We start from the raw sequence: 16,294 nt of genomic DNA, 5'->3' as shown, positions 1-16,294 counted from the left end.
GAAGTAGTTGAGAATGGCAGTTATTGTCTTAGAATAATATACACTGTTGAAAGTGTCATATTATCAGGTAAATAAAGAGACATTCATCCTGATGTTATACATTATCAATTAAATCTCTCCATAAGAAAGTTAGACAAGGTAGTGCTGGGTGACCCATTTAAAATCCTTATGAATACTGATTTTTTTTTCTTTTTCTTTAAATAAATGATATGATTCCTTTTCTTTTTATCAGAATACATTAAATGGTTTGAACCGATCACGATTGGCTGATCCTGATTTTGATGAAGGGGAGTCTTTCAATGAAGGTATGTATGATCTATAGGTACCTGGTCTGGTTGGGGTAGAAGAAGTTTTCTCACACTGTCAATATAGACTTATCTGTCATTTGGCATGAGGTATCTCTTCATTAGGTGGTTTCTTCATGTGATAAAGTGAATTTATTATTTTAGATCGTATTTAAACTTAAATAGGTTATAACTTAGTAAAAGGAATACCTTATATATTTTGTGAATACAATAAGTTGGCCTTTTTGTTTTAGTTATAATGTTTTTGTTATAGAAATAGAGTCTTTCTGTCTTCCTAAAGGTTTGTGTACCAAATTATATCCAGCCATATCCTGCTGTAATCTAGATGTACCATGCTATTTGGGAAACAGATTTTACTGTTTATAGACCAGTTCATTTGGGAACCTGGATTTTTGTCTCTATTGTAGAGTCAGGATTCAGAAATTAATGTTCCTGTTTGCATATTGTTATCCTGCAATCTTGTTCAATCAAAATTTACAGGAAAAAAGTATGGATATGTTAAAACACAACAAATGCATCAACCTATAGTTAAAATACAGAACAGTAAATCAGAGATTAAGATAAGGTGACAAAAATTTACAGCGTGTAGTATAGTTAACATCAGGATCTGATGAAATGCCTTTGGTAGTAAACTGGACAATCAACAAGGAGATTTAAACTTTCTTTTATATCAGATATTTAATCTAAGTTTAATAAGAACTTTAAATATCCTTGTTTAGTTAACTACATAGTTAATGACATCAGGGGATTGTCATTTAATCCAAGGAAGACTGCCTCTATTCCCTGAAGTTAATTATATTACTTGCTATAAAATATCCTGTTGAAATTCATCAATATTGAGTAAAGGACCAATTTGACGTCATAACTTAATGGCCAGGAAATCATTGTACCCATTCTAGTGTTAGAAATAACTGGGATTATGAGGGGTTTTTATAAATAAATCATGTATTGCAGGATAACTTTGTGACTTTTTTCTTATTTAGTATATTTCTGCAGATTTTATAAGAAGCAGCTACTTCTTTAAATACTATTTTTTATATAATTTTACAGTAGACATCATTTATATTATATATTTGACATATATAGATGAGTGACCGTGTTGCTTGATTCAACCATTCAGTCATATAGTATAAGATCATTTATATATTCATGGCTGCTTGTGGAATTTATTATTGGTTTAGGGACTAACTTCATAACATCACCATGCTTCAGTGCTTGTCATTCTTTTGATAAAAGCTTGAAGACACTATCTTTTTTACCATCAATAAAATGTAAACAGAAGTTTATTATACAGGATACTATCCCCATGATTTCTAAAATTTCAAATCTCCCATATGATTGTTTATACTGATTATAAAATTTTCCTGCCCTACAGAGCCGTGGAAAGCCTTATTAGGAATATCTCAGTACGAGCCGGGTAATATTTTATTGTGTGGTGGTGTTTCCAAAGGATTGTGGTTACCTCCCTTTTATTAACATTACTGACACTGGCTTACCTGTTTTCATTGTTAAATACAGAATTTAGAACTGTGCAGGGTCTGTTACTTACTGTTAATCAATATTTTTTTCCATTTTTATGGCTAAAGTTTTCAAAAAAAATTTGTTGGCTCTTAAGACCTTATGGATTCTTATGCAGTAGTATTTGTAAGAGTCATGCATACTGTGTAATATGTGTGACACCCAACAAAAGGTTCACATTATTTTTGTTATAAAGTTTTTTTGTGGGTCTTAATGATAAAATTCATGATCATTTATTCTAATCTGTCTGTTCACATAGTTTCTATTGCATATAGTTGTCACTTACAGAGTTATCGCCCTTTATTTTTAATTCTACAACACAATCTATATAATGTTTATCTATTAAGAACAAGGGTTTTATGAAAAGCCACATGTTACTTTCTGTTAACTCTAACATTTTAAACAAAAAAAATTGAAGTTGGATATTATTGTAACAGGTCAGATAGTGTCAGTATATTATAAAGATCAGACTTTGAACTTTTACTGTACTTTGAAATAAATCTTTAAATGAAAATCCCAATATTTTCACCAAGACCCTAAAGTTGGTAATACACAAAGTTGACTTGTTCTATGTTGTAATAACAGCATGTATCAAATAAATATCTTGTCTTCTAACTTTTACATCTCATATTAATGCTAACTGCCGGATATATAGCAGGTTTATTTCATTATTAGGTTAAAGAATAAAAAAGTCTTCAAATGTTGTAAAAAAGTCAAAAACCAGAAAGGTTTTTGAAATATTCTATTGTAAAGCATATGTTAAGGAGAGTATTTCATTTGATTTTCATTTCTGTGTTTTTTTTTAAGTATTGAAGATTTTTTATCTAAAAGGACAAAAACTTGTTCTGCAAAAGACTTTTTGAATAATGCAAAGATGTGATCATTTTAAAACTTGACATTGAGTTTTTGAAAGCATGGTGTTAGAGAGTATCAGCATGAAAAATTACACTAGACGTGTTGTTTCAAATTAAATATGGCATGCAGTTCCTAAAGATGAAAATTATAAATTTTGTCAGCATCTCACAACTTAATTCTATATGCTGTTCATTGCATGATAGTTGCTTTATATTTTCTTTATTCAATGCTAGATAATTATCTCATTTGAAACATTTGATATAATGATATTGAAGATAATTTTTTTTTAGTAATGCCCAGCTCAATGCTGTAATATCCTGCCAAAATCAATACATGATATACATTAAGTTGCTGTGCCAAGAGACTAATTAAGCTTATCTGTAGCAATGTATATGTTTTCATGCTTAATTTTGTGTTTACTAATTGTTCATTTATATATCATGAAAATCAGGATCAATGTTTTTGTTTCCACTCTTTTATTTGGTTTCATTCTGTCAATGCTGAATCTTTAGTTAAATTCATCATTCATAATTTTCACTTATATTTTTTTTCCAGATTTTTCAGAAAACGACATAATATCTGATATTTTAAAAGAGTTGTCTAACCATAATGAAAGGTAAAATATTTAATTTTTTAATCCTCAACATCAATTGATAGAAAAAATAGCCTAGATTTTAATGAAACAAATTCTTGGCAAAGTTGTTCAAACTTATATTATTTATCAGTTGAATGAATGTTTTTCCGATGCAGTTGGTATAGTTTCGCTTTTAACCCTTTGACCTTAAGGACGCTCTTCTATGTAAACGCAAGTCATCTGATCGTAATTCTGTTTTCCAATTGGCCAAATACTGATAAATTAGTGGCGTACAAAAAAACTGTATAGAACATTTGAAATTACATGTCATGTTATTTTCTTGAAAGAAATGTAGAATTTCGAAGTAAAAGGAACAAAATTTTACTGCGTCGGCTATCTTTTTTTAATGATAGTACTTGTTTTTAAATGTGACTTTATTTTTGTTTTCTATTGTTGTTATTGTTTAACTTTTTCTGATGTTAACTTCCCTGATCAAACATCAACAATTACAATGAAAGAATGTCAGATTTGAAGCTCTGGACAGAAAATCATATCTCGCCCTATTGAGCTCATTTATAATTTCTGTCTCATCTTCGAAATTGATGTTATTCTGTATATCTTGTTGAAAGGTTGTGTTATGCGGTTTGAACTCCACATAAATGATAATTGGTATAGTTTGAATTCTTTCTAATAGATAACTTGTGTAGATAGAACTAAACACAGTAGATATTTGATATAGTGTGAACTTAAAGTGTTACATGATTTATTTTCTAAAAGTCACTTTATAATGGATACCAACTGTTATAATTTTATTAAGTGGAAATATGACATGTATTTTCTGACTTGAGTTGTGTGAAGAACCAGCTAGATAAGTCATTTGTTTTACCTTTCAGGAATGAGGAAAGAGAAGAATCTATGAAACAATTAATCAAGTTGACCCGTGAGGGAACATTTGGGTTGTGGGATGAACACTTTAAAACAATATTGTTAATTTTACTGGAAACCTTAGGTGATAACGATGTAAGTATGGGGATGGGCAAGCTTGTTTAATTATAAGACACTTATTGTGAAGATAATTGATAGGTACCAATTTTCGTGGGTTAGGGAAAAATTATCAGTTCATGGATTCTTGAATTTGTGGACGTTAAACTCTATAGGACAAACAAATGATAAATTTCCTTTTCGTTAGGATAAAATTTCATGGTTTACCAAACCCATGAAAACCACGAAAATTGGTACCCCACGAACAATAATACTTTCACAGTATTACAGAATGTGTAATCTTGATACTATTCTGAAACTCTGTAAAATTACAAGCGAATATAGTAATGTTTAGACCAATGTGACTGAATGAGTGTTGTTATCAATAAGGAACAAGTTGTACTTATGACTGTGTCTAGAGTAAATGTAAGAAGTTTCTTATGGTGTTCTATTCTAAACTAGAATACACTTGTATGGTAGTGGCACCCATAATTAAAACAAGTAGGAAGTTTATTGTAAAGAGATAAGTTTTTGTCTTGCCTGCAATGAATCCTGCAAAAAGCAAGACTAAGGTGTTGTGTTTCTGGTGTTCTGGTTAAGATTTTCATGTTATGTTTTCTGATTATGTCAGTTTGATATGAACCACTTATGCTAGGTCAATTATATTTGGTCAGCAGTTGCATTAGCGTCACTCTACTACAAAACTGTATTTTGTGCACATGCCTCCGCAGTCCATTGACTTCCAGATTATTACTTGGTCACAATTCCATATATGCAAACAATTAACTCATCATCAATCAAGTTTTGAATAACAGCGTCCATGTTTGACAGGCGAGACTTATCTCGGTGATTACAGTTTATTGGTTTGCTAGCTGTTGTTTACAGTATATTCTTTAAAAGTTTGATTTTTTACTTTCAGATCCAAATAAGAGCATTAGCATTGAAATGTTTACGTGAAATTTTACGTCACCAGCCTCGTAGATTCTGTGATTATGCCGAGTTGACAACTCTAAGGATTTTAGAGGCCCATAAAGACCCAGACTGGAGGGTAGATATCATTAGATTTATTACTGTTAATTTTAGGTTCTATTATTGAAACCAGATATAGTTATACAATATAATTATTAATACTGACATCATTGTTTTTATAATTTGACTATGTAAGAGTCTGTAAATAGCTATCACTAAAATGACATTTTGGCCTGGAAATGCAAATTTGAAACTTTTTCTGACCTGATGGTATTACTACATGTATCATCAGGTGTATTGTAGATATTGTCTTATGAACAATTACATACATTACAGAGAAAAATTAAATCACTTAAAAAATAGTTTATAAATGTATTATGTCCATCCGACACAGATAATTGTTGATCTGATTTTTGAAGTTACTCCTATGAAGAAAGGGAAACAGTCATTCTGTGACGCCAAATTAGGAATTTTTAAATAAATTTATTAAAGAATTTATGAGTGTGTTTTGAATATTCAGGTACAGAAGGCAGCTGATGAGTGTGCAGAGACATTAGCTAATTATATTCCTCCAGAACAATGTATTAGAATACTCAGTCCTATAGTTCAGTCAGCATCACATCCTATCAATCTAGGAGCCATTAAAATGCAGACTAAAGCTGTAGAAAGAATGCCGAATGATGCCCTAGAGAAGAAATTAACTGATATCATTCCTGGTCTGGTCAAGGTAATTTTATCTCAGTTTTAATCTTTTTTTAAAAATTGCATTTTGATATTGTTTGAAATTCTTTAAAAGAAAACTGTAGAAAAAGATGGCATTAGAATCATACAATAGAAGACCATATAAACCATGGTCTGTTGTCTGGGGTTAGGACCAATAATGGCAATGGTCTGTTGTCTGGGTGTTAGAACGGATGATTACAATGGTCTGTTGTCTTGGGTTAGAACCGATGATTACAGTGGTCTGTTGTCTGGGGTTAGAACCGATGATTACAGTGGTCTGTTGTCAGAGGTTAGAACCGATGATTACAGTGGTCTGTTGTCTGGGTGTTAGAACGGATGATTACAGTGGTTTGTTGTCTGGGATTAGAACCGATGATTACAGTGGTCTGTTGTCTGGGGTTAGAACCGATGATTACAGTGGTCTGTTGTCAGAGGTTAGAACCGATGATTACAGTGGTCTGTTGTCTGGGGTTAGAACCGATGATTACAGTGGTCTGTTGTAAGAGGTTAGAACCGATGATTTCATTGGTCTGTTGTCTGGGGTTAGAACCGATGATTACAGTGGTCTGTTATCTGGGGTTAGAACCGATGATTACAGTGGTCTGTTGTCAGAGGTTAGAACCGATGATTACAGTGGTCTGTTGTCTGGGGTTAGAACCGATGATTACAGTGGTCTGTTATCTGGGGTTAGAACCGATGATTACAGTGGTCTGTTGTCAGAGGTTAGAACCGATGATTACAGTGGTCTGTTGTCTGGGGTTAGAACCGATGATTACAATGGTTTGTTGTCTGGGGTTAGGAACAGATTATTGCAATGGTCTGTTATCTGGGGTTAGGACCGATGATTGCAATGGTCTGTTGTTAATGGTTAGAAACGATGATGGCTATGGTTTGTTGTCAGAGGTTACAACTGATGATGGCAATGGTCTGTTGTAAGAGGTTAGAAAAGGTGATGGCAATGGTTTGTTATGTGGGGTTAGGTCCGATGATTGTATTGGCCTGTTGTCAGGGGTTAGAACTGATTATGGCAATGGTCTGTTGTTTGGGGTTAGGAACGGATCATTGCAGTGGTCTGTTGTCTGGGGTTAGGAGCGATGATGGCAATGGTAGTACATTTGTTTGTTTTATTTAGTAATGTGAATGGGGAAATTAAACTTCTAAAAAATGTTATTTGATCATTAGATTGATTTTTGTGTACATTTGATAGGCCTATGATGATCCAGTTAGTACTGTTAGAAAATCAGCTGTATTCTGTCTGGTAGCCATCCATACTAAAGTCGGAGAAACCATATGGAATTATCTGACTAAACTTAATTATAGTAAAGTAAGTAATGACTTTATACTGTCATAAATTTATAGAATTGAAAGAATGTGAAGTTAAAGTTGGTTATGTCATGTTATCTTTTTGATGAAAGTCTTTCTGTTGTTAATTACTAGTTAGATAGAGGAGTTAGTTATTATTTTAATCAAGTTTTTAGATGACAGTATTGGATTTATTTTATATTTAATTTTAATCCTAAAATTTACGATCAATTGATATTTACTTGTTATTTCATTAATAAATCAAGAACTAACTTTATTGAGTTTCAGATTGTTTAAAAAAATATTTGAATGTGTAAGGATTTTTGTTTCAGGTAAAGTTATTGAATTTATACATCAAGAGAAATCAACAAAAGGAATCTGAGAAGAAGATGGGAGAAACATGAATGTTTTAAATCAAACTTAGGTTAATAACATTTCCAGTCATTTTATTCAAATTAAATGTGATCAAACTTCCAAGCCTTTCCACAAACCTCAGACAATTCATTTTGATTGGTTAGCTAAAGCCATGTGGTTATGTTGCCATGATGTGTTGCGCTATTTGATTGGACAGAAGTTGCTCACATCACTGACTGTGATCTGTGTGTGCTTGATCAAATGTAACAGTAATTTTAATTGGTTGAGTGAACAAATAGGACAGACTATGTATTTATTTCTTGTATACGTGTATATCGATGCTAGTCCTGTGTTTTTATCAAAATATTGAAGGCTTTGACCTTTTGTTGATATTAGTGTTGGATATTATTATTTAAGTTAATATATGCACATGAACTTTGACTTCCAATAAGTATATCCTCAGTATTATACCGCACTCTATAGTCCAGTAGAACTATTAACTTTAAAGTGTCTTAGATTCTTCATATACACAAGGTCTTTCTCTTTAGGTGATGTTTTGAAGGTGCTCTTTGACAGAAAGATAACATTATTTTCTCTTAAGATTACAATCACTACTATCATAGACCTTAGAAATATATTACATAAAAGTTTAGCATGACTTAATCATGACTAATAATGATAAAATGTATTTTTTAAGTAATTTATAGGTTATTGTAAATGATAGTGACAATAAATTGACATAAAGATAAGCCAAGCTGAAGGTTATGGATGAGCCCATCAATAATCAACTATATTCTTGTCACTGATTTTGTCAATGTAAAAAAAGTTTGTTTTCACCACACTTTATTATATTCTCTTGGTAAATGATCTTATTGCAGTGATCTCCTCTTGGCACAAGGCATATTGTAAGTCCAGATGATTTTAAACTTTGATGATGTGATCTGTTTTATACTTTATTGTACTTAAGAAACACTTTTTATTGGTAATGAAGTGTATATGTTGTATTTGTTTGTGTCAAGATGGAACTAGAAAGTTTTGTATGAATGTTGTGGAAGTTTCATGTACTTAGCATGGTCGATTTTAATGGTAATTTTATAAGTGTGTAAGGTGGAGTCTTATCATATACTGCAAGATGTGGTTGTTATACTTTAAACAAGCTCTAAGTGCTCTAATGGTTGTATGCCAAGAAAGGAAAGAAATATGTATATTTTTTTTTTAAATGAAAAAAAAATCATAAGGATTTATCTCATATGCTCCTGTTACAACTTATTTTGTACAATAAATGTTTTTCCAAGGAGGTTTTGGGACCTATAGTCAGCATTATGAAATTCTGAGAACAATTTAATTTAATTGAATGTTGGTTGTTTAAAATTAATGATAATATTTAAGTGATAATTACTTCTTCTATTAATTTTTATGTACTTACAGAAGTGTTTTGTTTGATAAGTTTATTAAGCAATTTAAGCTCTAGAAAGTTATTTAATTTTACAAACAATTTTAAACAAAATGATCACATACATTTTCCATCCATTTCCTATAACATAAAGGTTTTAGCTTGTACAGCATTTGTAAGTATACATGGTTTAGCAGTTTTTGGTTTAGCTTGACAGTGATTTGAGAGTTGTGAGGGAGCTATTTTAGACTGTATGTACATGTATGCATGTGTGTATTGTTGTGCTTTACATGTACAATCTTGTGTAGATATAAATACACTGGTATAATAGAATACCAATAAAATAACTCTAACCTAGTTCTCTTGTCTCTATGCCAAAAGTTGAATGCTCTATGCTGAAATAAGTGATCCCAAAATATGTTAACTTTTTTATATATTATCCCACAGTCAGATATAACAGTCAATAAATGTCTACCTTTTGAATAGTTGACTTTACATTCCCACTTAACTCCCTTGCAACATCTTATTTGTCATTTACCAGTAATGCAAATTCAATGTCAATGATAAGGTAATTTAAAGGTTTACAAATTATAATAAATAAAGAAATAATGAGGCATCGAAAAAGAAGGACAATACACAGACATCAGAATCCAAAGACATTGGCAACACATGAAAGCAGGAAACACAATCTACATACACAATGCAGACCACAGAATACTATAACATAAATCATCTTATTTCTCTTGATTTATTGTTGTTGTCATTGACCAATTATACAAATGTAATGAAATAGCTTTTCAGATTTGTTTAAATAATTGCACATCATATTAGGTGGACAATTCAGACATCAGGATCCAAGACATCACCAACACATGAAAACAGGGTACAATTTACATCCTCAACAGAATATAATACAGTAACACATAAAAAGTGAAGGAAAAAAAACACAAAAAATAGAAACTTCCATTCTGAACTTTCACTAAAAACAACAAACAGGAGTGAAATCAGGTGCTTTGGAAGGGTAAGCATATCTCTTCCTTGTTCAATGAAGAACAATGGATGGCCTTGGGCTGACATATTCATCCAAATGGGGTTTTTGTCTCCAAGACATATTCACCATACCTATTCTCGTTACATCTATCTCCATCAGTGGCACTGGTCACAAATACAAGTGGGTAAAATCAGTGAGACCCAAGGTGATCCATTGTAAAAGTTAAACGTCATATGAATATAGAAACAGATAAAATCAGACAACAGTGGTAGAGAGTTTTTACCATAGGTGAGTGATGGGCCGAAAAACCATCATATCAATGTACCCTATTATTTAAAGAGAGCCTTTTTGATTTATTTTATGTCTGTTGGTATAGATATTGCGCCTGTACGGACAAGTTGCTTACACTCAATGGATTATGTTCAGACTAGTTTGCTTTGATGAAACAAAGGAATGTATTGAAAGTGTGACAAAGTATTTTTTGGACAAGCACTTCCGCCATGTCATGATTACTTGTCAAAACCGGCATATCAGTATTATGTATAGTACCCAGTCTTTTTGCCAATCTGTTGTAACCACTGTCTCTCGAACTGTTGGGCTATTTGGTAAAAAAGGGCCTTAAGAAATTTTCAGTGGAAGATAGCTCTTGGTTATTGTAATTTCGTTTTTCGTTTCTGAACGCCCGTTTCTGAGTATTTGGATTTCTAGCAGCAAAAATGGGATTTTTCATATAATCTTTAAAGATATTAATCATAATGCACCACTAACACATGTCTTGAAATGTCTTAAAAAATATTAATGTTTACATAAGAGTAGAAAATAATAAACCTGATATTTTACCCGGAGAAAATCTAGAATCCAAGTCCCCGTGATCTGCACAAGTTATAAAAATCTACCAACAAAATATATCAGATGTCTTTGTCCTCGAATGAAGAATGCTAAAATTACGAATGAAACAGTGAAGCAAAATCGTTTACACTTGAGTTATTTTTGCAGTAAAATGGTAAGTCAGAAACCATTGCCGGTAGAAATGAAAATTACGTACGACTAATAAATACACTTCCACTCTTTTTGCAATTTTTTTTTTAATTGAAATATTACTGAGGGTATGAAGATCCGCGTCACAGAAGTAGAAATCGATGGTGAATTGAATTGGTTTACAGACAAAATATGCAACGCCGGGAACGTCAAAAGTACACAAAAAATAAAACAAAATAAAATAAAAACCAAATTCGTACACCACAAAAAAAAAAAAAAAAAAAAAAAAACTAAAAAGAACATGGAAGTCAGTATTTTGGGTATACTGAGCCCGAGCTCAACTTCCCCGAGCTGAAAATGATTATTGCTAAGAAAAAGAAGATGGCTACAAATAGGGACAATTGCTGACAAAGACCCAATAAATGAAGTGAATATAAACTCTCTTGTCCCGAACCAGGAACCACCAAAAATAGTCAATGTAACCATCCCATCTCCGAAATTATTGTCACAAGTTACGTGTGGCTCAACTGATATAGTCACTAAATCTCAAATTACAACAAATAATACCAGCATATTTGCAGGTAGTACCACACAACGTGGAAGTAGAAAAAGCACAACTGACAAGACCCAGGTCATTCATAACAATGATCAAACTGAAATGGAGGCATTACGTAAGAATTTGAAACAAACCAATATAAAACCATGAAAGGTAGAATCTGAATTTGAGCTTTCTAAGAAATTACTTGCTACCTCCAAGGCATATGTTGCGCAACTAGAAAATATGTGTAAAGAACTTGAAGATTCAAATAGAATACTTAAAAGTAAGATACTCATTCTAGAAAAGGGAGATAGATCTGCTGACTCAAATACTCCTAAGACTCAGAATGCTTCATGTGGATCTGATACTTCTAATGTTCATCTCCTATTACAAGATCAAAGGATTCGACGGCTAGAGCTAGAAAACATCAGGAATATCTGTAGAATGGACTCCTTAGAACAATTTCTAAAGTTCCAAAATCCAACAAAACATCAAGCTACTAATCATAAACCAAAGAGACAACAAAACGGTAGTCGATCAGCCAAAACTCCTAAACTCTCAATGCCGTTTATGTTTACTGAACCTCTACACCTCTACCTCATGTACACGGATCACCTGTGAATATGAACATGTTCCCACAACACCCAATACAAACAGCCCCTGAGAACGTGGAATTGGAAACTACAACCAATGAAACTGACTCGCATGAACAGAGTGGTACTGAACTTAACTCTGATCATGGTGTTGAACAGAGTCACACTTCATATGGGAACTCAGATGTACCAATGGAGAGACAGAGGAAAGGAGCAAAATATCTCTGATATCAATGGTACTAAAAAGAGTAATGAACCTACAGAAAATGAAAAGAACTATAAAGTATCCAAACATCTGACCAAGTGTATAGACACTAGATATGGAAATACTAATATCACACTGGTACCTGGTACCAAACCAATAGCATTTTTTTTATCCCGTCATCAGCCTCAAATGAAACCTCTCTGGACACCGTATGTCCACCAGCTAATGCTGCCTCCACAACAATCATTACTAAACCAACATAGCATATTTCCGATCTATCCAATGATCCCGTGGAATACGACATCTCGATCTTATCCTATAACATCGAAGGCTTTGGGCCGGTAACCCATATTTAGAAAAACTTCCATGTGACACTGATATTTTAATCCTTCAAGAACACTGGTTATATGACTTTGAAAAATCTGAGCTGCAGTCTTTTTTACCAGGATTTCGGTGTCTTGTCAGTTGTGTGGATGAAATGGATCCGATCTCACCACTCCAACGTCCACGGGGCATGGGTGGGATTGCCATCTGTTACCGAGATAACGTAAGAAAAAGTACAGAGGAAAAACCGGATGGTTCTCCAAGCATAGCAACTGTCAAGATAAATGCTACACCTACACTAATAATTCTTATTGGAGTATATATTTGCCATGTCGGGGTAAGGCATCTGCTGACCTAGAATATGCAGACTCGCTTGATGTGTTAAGAGAAATTATACATAAATACAGGCCAACTTGTGAAATAATAATTGCAATTGCGGGAGATATGAATGCATCTCTGAATAGAGATTGTCCCACAACAAGAGATAAACTACTGATTCAATGAATGCAAGATGAGCAAATATGTAAACCTGCCAGCGTCAAAGAATGCTTTACCTATTTCCATCCAAATGGCAGTAGTAAGACTCAAATTGACTATTTTATTCAAAGTAAACTTGGAATCATTAGTAACTACAAACACTTGAGAGGGAGCCTCTTAACACGATCCTATTTATGGTGACCTAAGGGTGAACCTGGAAATATTTAAACCGGATGATGAAGTAATTATACAAAGTAATAAAATAAACTGGGAAAAAGTTGACATTGAACTATATTAAGTACTCGTCTCTACTTCCATTGAAAACCTAGAACGTAGATTAATCATGAAGAGTCTGTAAACTCTCTCATCTTACAGTTGTGTGATATATATACTAACAATAGCTTCAAATAAATCAAAACCAAATATAAAAGCCATAAAGCAAAAACGCTCTTGGTCACCTGTCATCAAACAGGCATGTCAAGAGAGTAAGTTATACTTCTGGATATGGAAGGAGAATGGTAGACCAGTTGACCCATCTAATGAACACTTTAAACTCATGAAAGAAGCCCAAAAGAACCTCCGTAAATTACAACGTCAGCGCGAGGCAAGTAAAAAGAGATCAACATATGAAAATATTATGGCAGCTCATGAGGGAGATCAAACTATCTTTTACAAACTCATAGGCGAACAGAGAAAAGATGGAAATAGGGGAACTACCTACCTCATTGTGAATGACCAAACTCTTACAACTAATGATGGGATTCGTGAGGGGTGGGCAGAATATTTCAAAGATTTAGCTACGCAAATAGTCCTGATTGCTCAGATGATTCATACAACACCCGAGTCGAACTTGATCGTCTACTACTGGAAGATATATGTAAAAATAATACAGATATCACACCAATATTTCTGGAATCTGAGGTGCAAGATATAATCTCCTCAATGAAAAATCGCAAGTCCCCAGTTTGTCTAGGAGTAATGACAGAACATTTCAAGTATGGCGGATATGAATTACTGACGTTCTTAACAAAACTAATAAATCAAAACTCATGTTTGTAGCAGGGAAATGATATTCTGAAATTTCAGTATGAAAATGAATACTCTAGCAGAAAAACAACAACTTTAATGATTATATTGAAATGTTTATTAGTAATAGGTACCAGTATTGTATTGCATATCCCTGAGATGATGTAAGTCAAAACATGGATGCTATTAAAATATAGTGCATTTTCTTTTTGCTTCTCTACAAACTAATGTTTTGTCAAAAGATATGAACAATGATTTATAAAATAGAGCAAAGATCACACTGTAAGATGAAGAACTTTTTAAAAAGAAAATCTAACATAATATCATAAAAATGTTCCACTGAAAAGGTTGGTTTGATGAGTGCAAAACGAAAGTGAAGGGACAATGGCTATTTATAGTTCAAGACTACTTTTCTGTCCGATCTTCGTGGACTCACCCTATTTTCTTTGCGGGAAATTATTTTTTTCACATGTCCTTAGAAATGCTACATAAGTGAAAGTTTTATTGAATCAATTTACATATTTAAAAAAAAAAATCATAAAAATATGCACTTTATTATAGAAGTCTATGGGAAAATTAATACGATACTGAGACCTAGTATTCAGGTACCAATATCGTATTGCATATCCCTGAGCAGGTGTACGTCAAAACATGGATGCTATAAAAATATAGTGCATTTTCTTTCTGCCCCTCTACAAACTAATATTTTGTCAAAAGATATGAACAATGACTTATAAAATAGAGCAAACATCACACTGTAAGATGAAGAACTTTTTTAAAAGAAAATCTAACATAATATCATAAAAATGTTCCACTGAAAAGGTTGGTTTGGTGAGTGCAAAACGAAAGTGAAAGTAGGGAAAATGGCTATTTATAGTTCGAGACTACTTTTCTGTCCGATCTTCGTGGACTCACCCTATTTTCTTTGCGGGAAATTATTTTTTCACATGTCCTTAGAAATGCTACATAAGTGAAAGTTTTATTGAATCAATTTACATATTTTAAAAAAAAAATCATAAAAATATGCACTTTACTATAGAAGTCTATGGGAAAATTAATACGATACTGAGACCTAGTATTCAGGTACCAGTATCGTATTGCATATCCCTGAGCAGGTGTACGTCAAAACATGGATGCTATAAAAATATAGTGCATTTTCTTTCTGCCCCTCTACAAACTAATATTTTGTCAAAAGATATGAACAATGACTTATAAAATAGAGCAAACATCACACTGTAAGATGAAGAACCTTTTTAAAAGAAAATCTAACATAATATCATAAAAATGTTCCACTGAAAAGGTTGGTTTGGTGAGTGCAAAACGAAAGTGAAAGTAGGGAAAATGGCTATTTATAGTTCGAGACTACTTTTCTGTCCGATCTTCGTGGACTCACCCTATTTTCTTTGCGGGAAATTATTTTTTCACATGTCCTTAGAAATGCTACATAAGTGAAAGTTTTATTGAATAAATTTACATATTTTTAAAAAAATCCTAAAAATATGCACTTCACTATAGAAGTCTATGGGAAAATTAATACGATACTGAGACCTAGTAAGCCAGTTTTTCAAGTAAAGTTGGATATTCAGCAAGTGGTCTTTACCAGCTGAAAAAGTAGTACCCCAATGCAGGTAACACTTTTAAGATGAATTAGCCAACTTTTGAACCTGATTTTTTATGGTAGCTCTGGTTTTTTGCATTTATGGTTAATCTTTACCAAATTTGGAAATGCATTTTGTTTTCATGAATTTGTATAATATCAGTTCAATAAAATTATTATCTTGACTGTTTATGATGAGCATATCTATATTCATGTAACCTAAAGCAAGTAATACTCCTGCATAAAGGATAGTTTTCAAGTTACAACACATTTTAAGTATGTGGTTAGGACTTGAAAGTAGTCATTTTCCATACATTGCCTCTTATATATGAAAAAATGAATATTTTTTTTATTTTTTGTTTTTCTTTCAAATAAATAGCTAAAATGAGTTGCCATATAACTGTGTGGTTGATTTAAACACAGAAATGTCACAAAAGTCAACAGCCAATTTTTTAGTGGACTTTTTTTAGTGGTTCAAATGGACAGATTCTAATGCGGCAAGAAAAATAAAGGTGTTTTTTCATATAAAAACTGAATTTTTTCAAAAAGTATCTAAAGCAGACAGTTGTTATTATAATATTTATACCAATA

At 32.5% G+C, this 16,294-nt stretch overlaps 1 protein-coding gene across 12 annotated transcripts in view; it reads left to right on the top strand.

Moving 5' to 3' along the window:
• The window catches only part of LOC148610894 (CLIP-associating protein 1-B-like), a 75,343-nt gene extending 66,012 nt beyond the window's left edge, over nt 1–9,331 (top strand). For 10 of the 12 annotated variants that reach the window (XM_088590772.1, XM_088590773.1, XM_088590763.1 and 7 more), the window contains 8 exons: nt 233–305; nt 1,681–1,722; nt 3,234–3,294; nt 4,146–4,272; nt 5,153–5,281; nt 5,723–5,929; nt 7,133–7,249; nt 7,560–9,331. In XM_088590772.1, coding sequence (XP_088446898.1) covers nt 233–305; nt 1,681–1,722; nt 3,234–3,294; nt 4,146–4,272; nt 5,153–5,281; nt 5,723–5,929; nt 7,133–7,249; nt 7,560–7,631 — 828 coding nt within the window. In that variant the 3' untranslated portion in view covers nt 7,632–9,331. Of the gene's footprint in view, nt 1–232; nt 306–558; nt 586–1,680; nt 1,723–3,233; nt 3,295–4,145; nt 4,273–5,152; nt 5,282–5,722; nt 5,930–7,132; nt 7,250–7,559 lie in introns of all 12 variants that reach the window. The other 2 variants (XM_088590761.1, XM_088590771.1) reach the window with 2 other exon arrangements.
• Nucleotides 9,332–16,294: the final 6,963 nt, after the last annotated feature.

The sequence above is a fragment of the Perna viridis genome, chromosome 7 (assembly GCF_037379345.1).
Source record: "Perna viridis isolate PV_CMFRI_1.1 ecotype Kerala chromosome 7, ASM3737934v1, whole genome shotgun sequence".
Taxonomy (NCBI): domain Eukaryota; kingdom Metazoa; phylum Mollusca; class Bivalvia; order Mytilida; family Mytilidae; genus Perna; species Perna viridis.
Note: the sequence above shows the minus strand (reverse complement) of the source record. Positions and strands in the feature narration are given on the sequence as shown.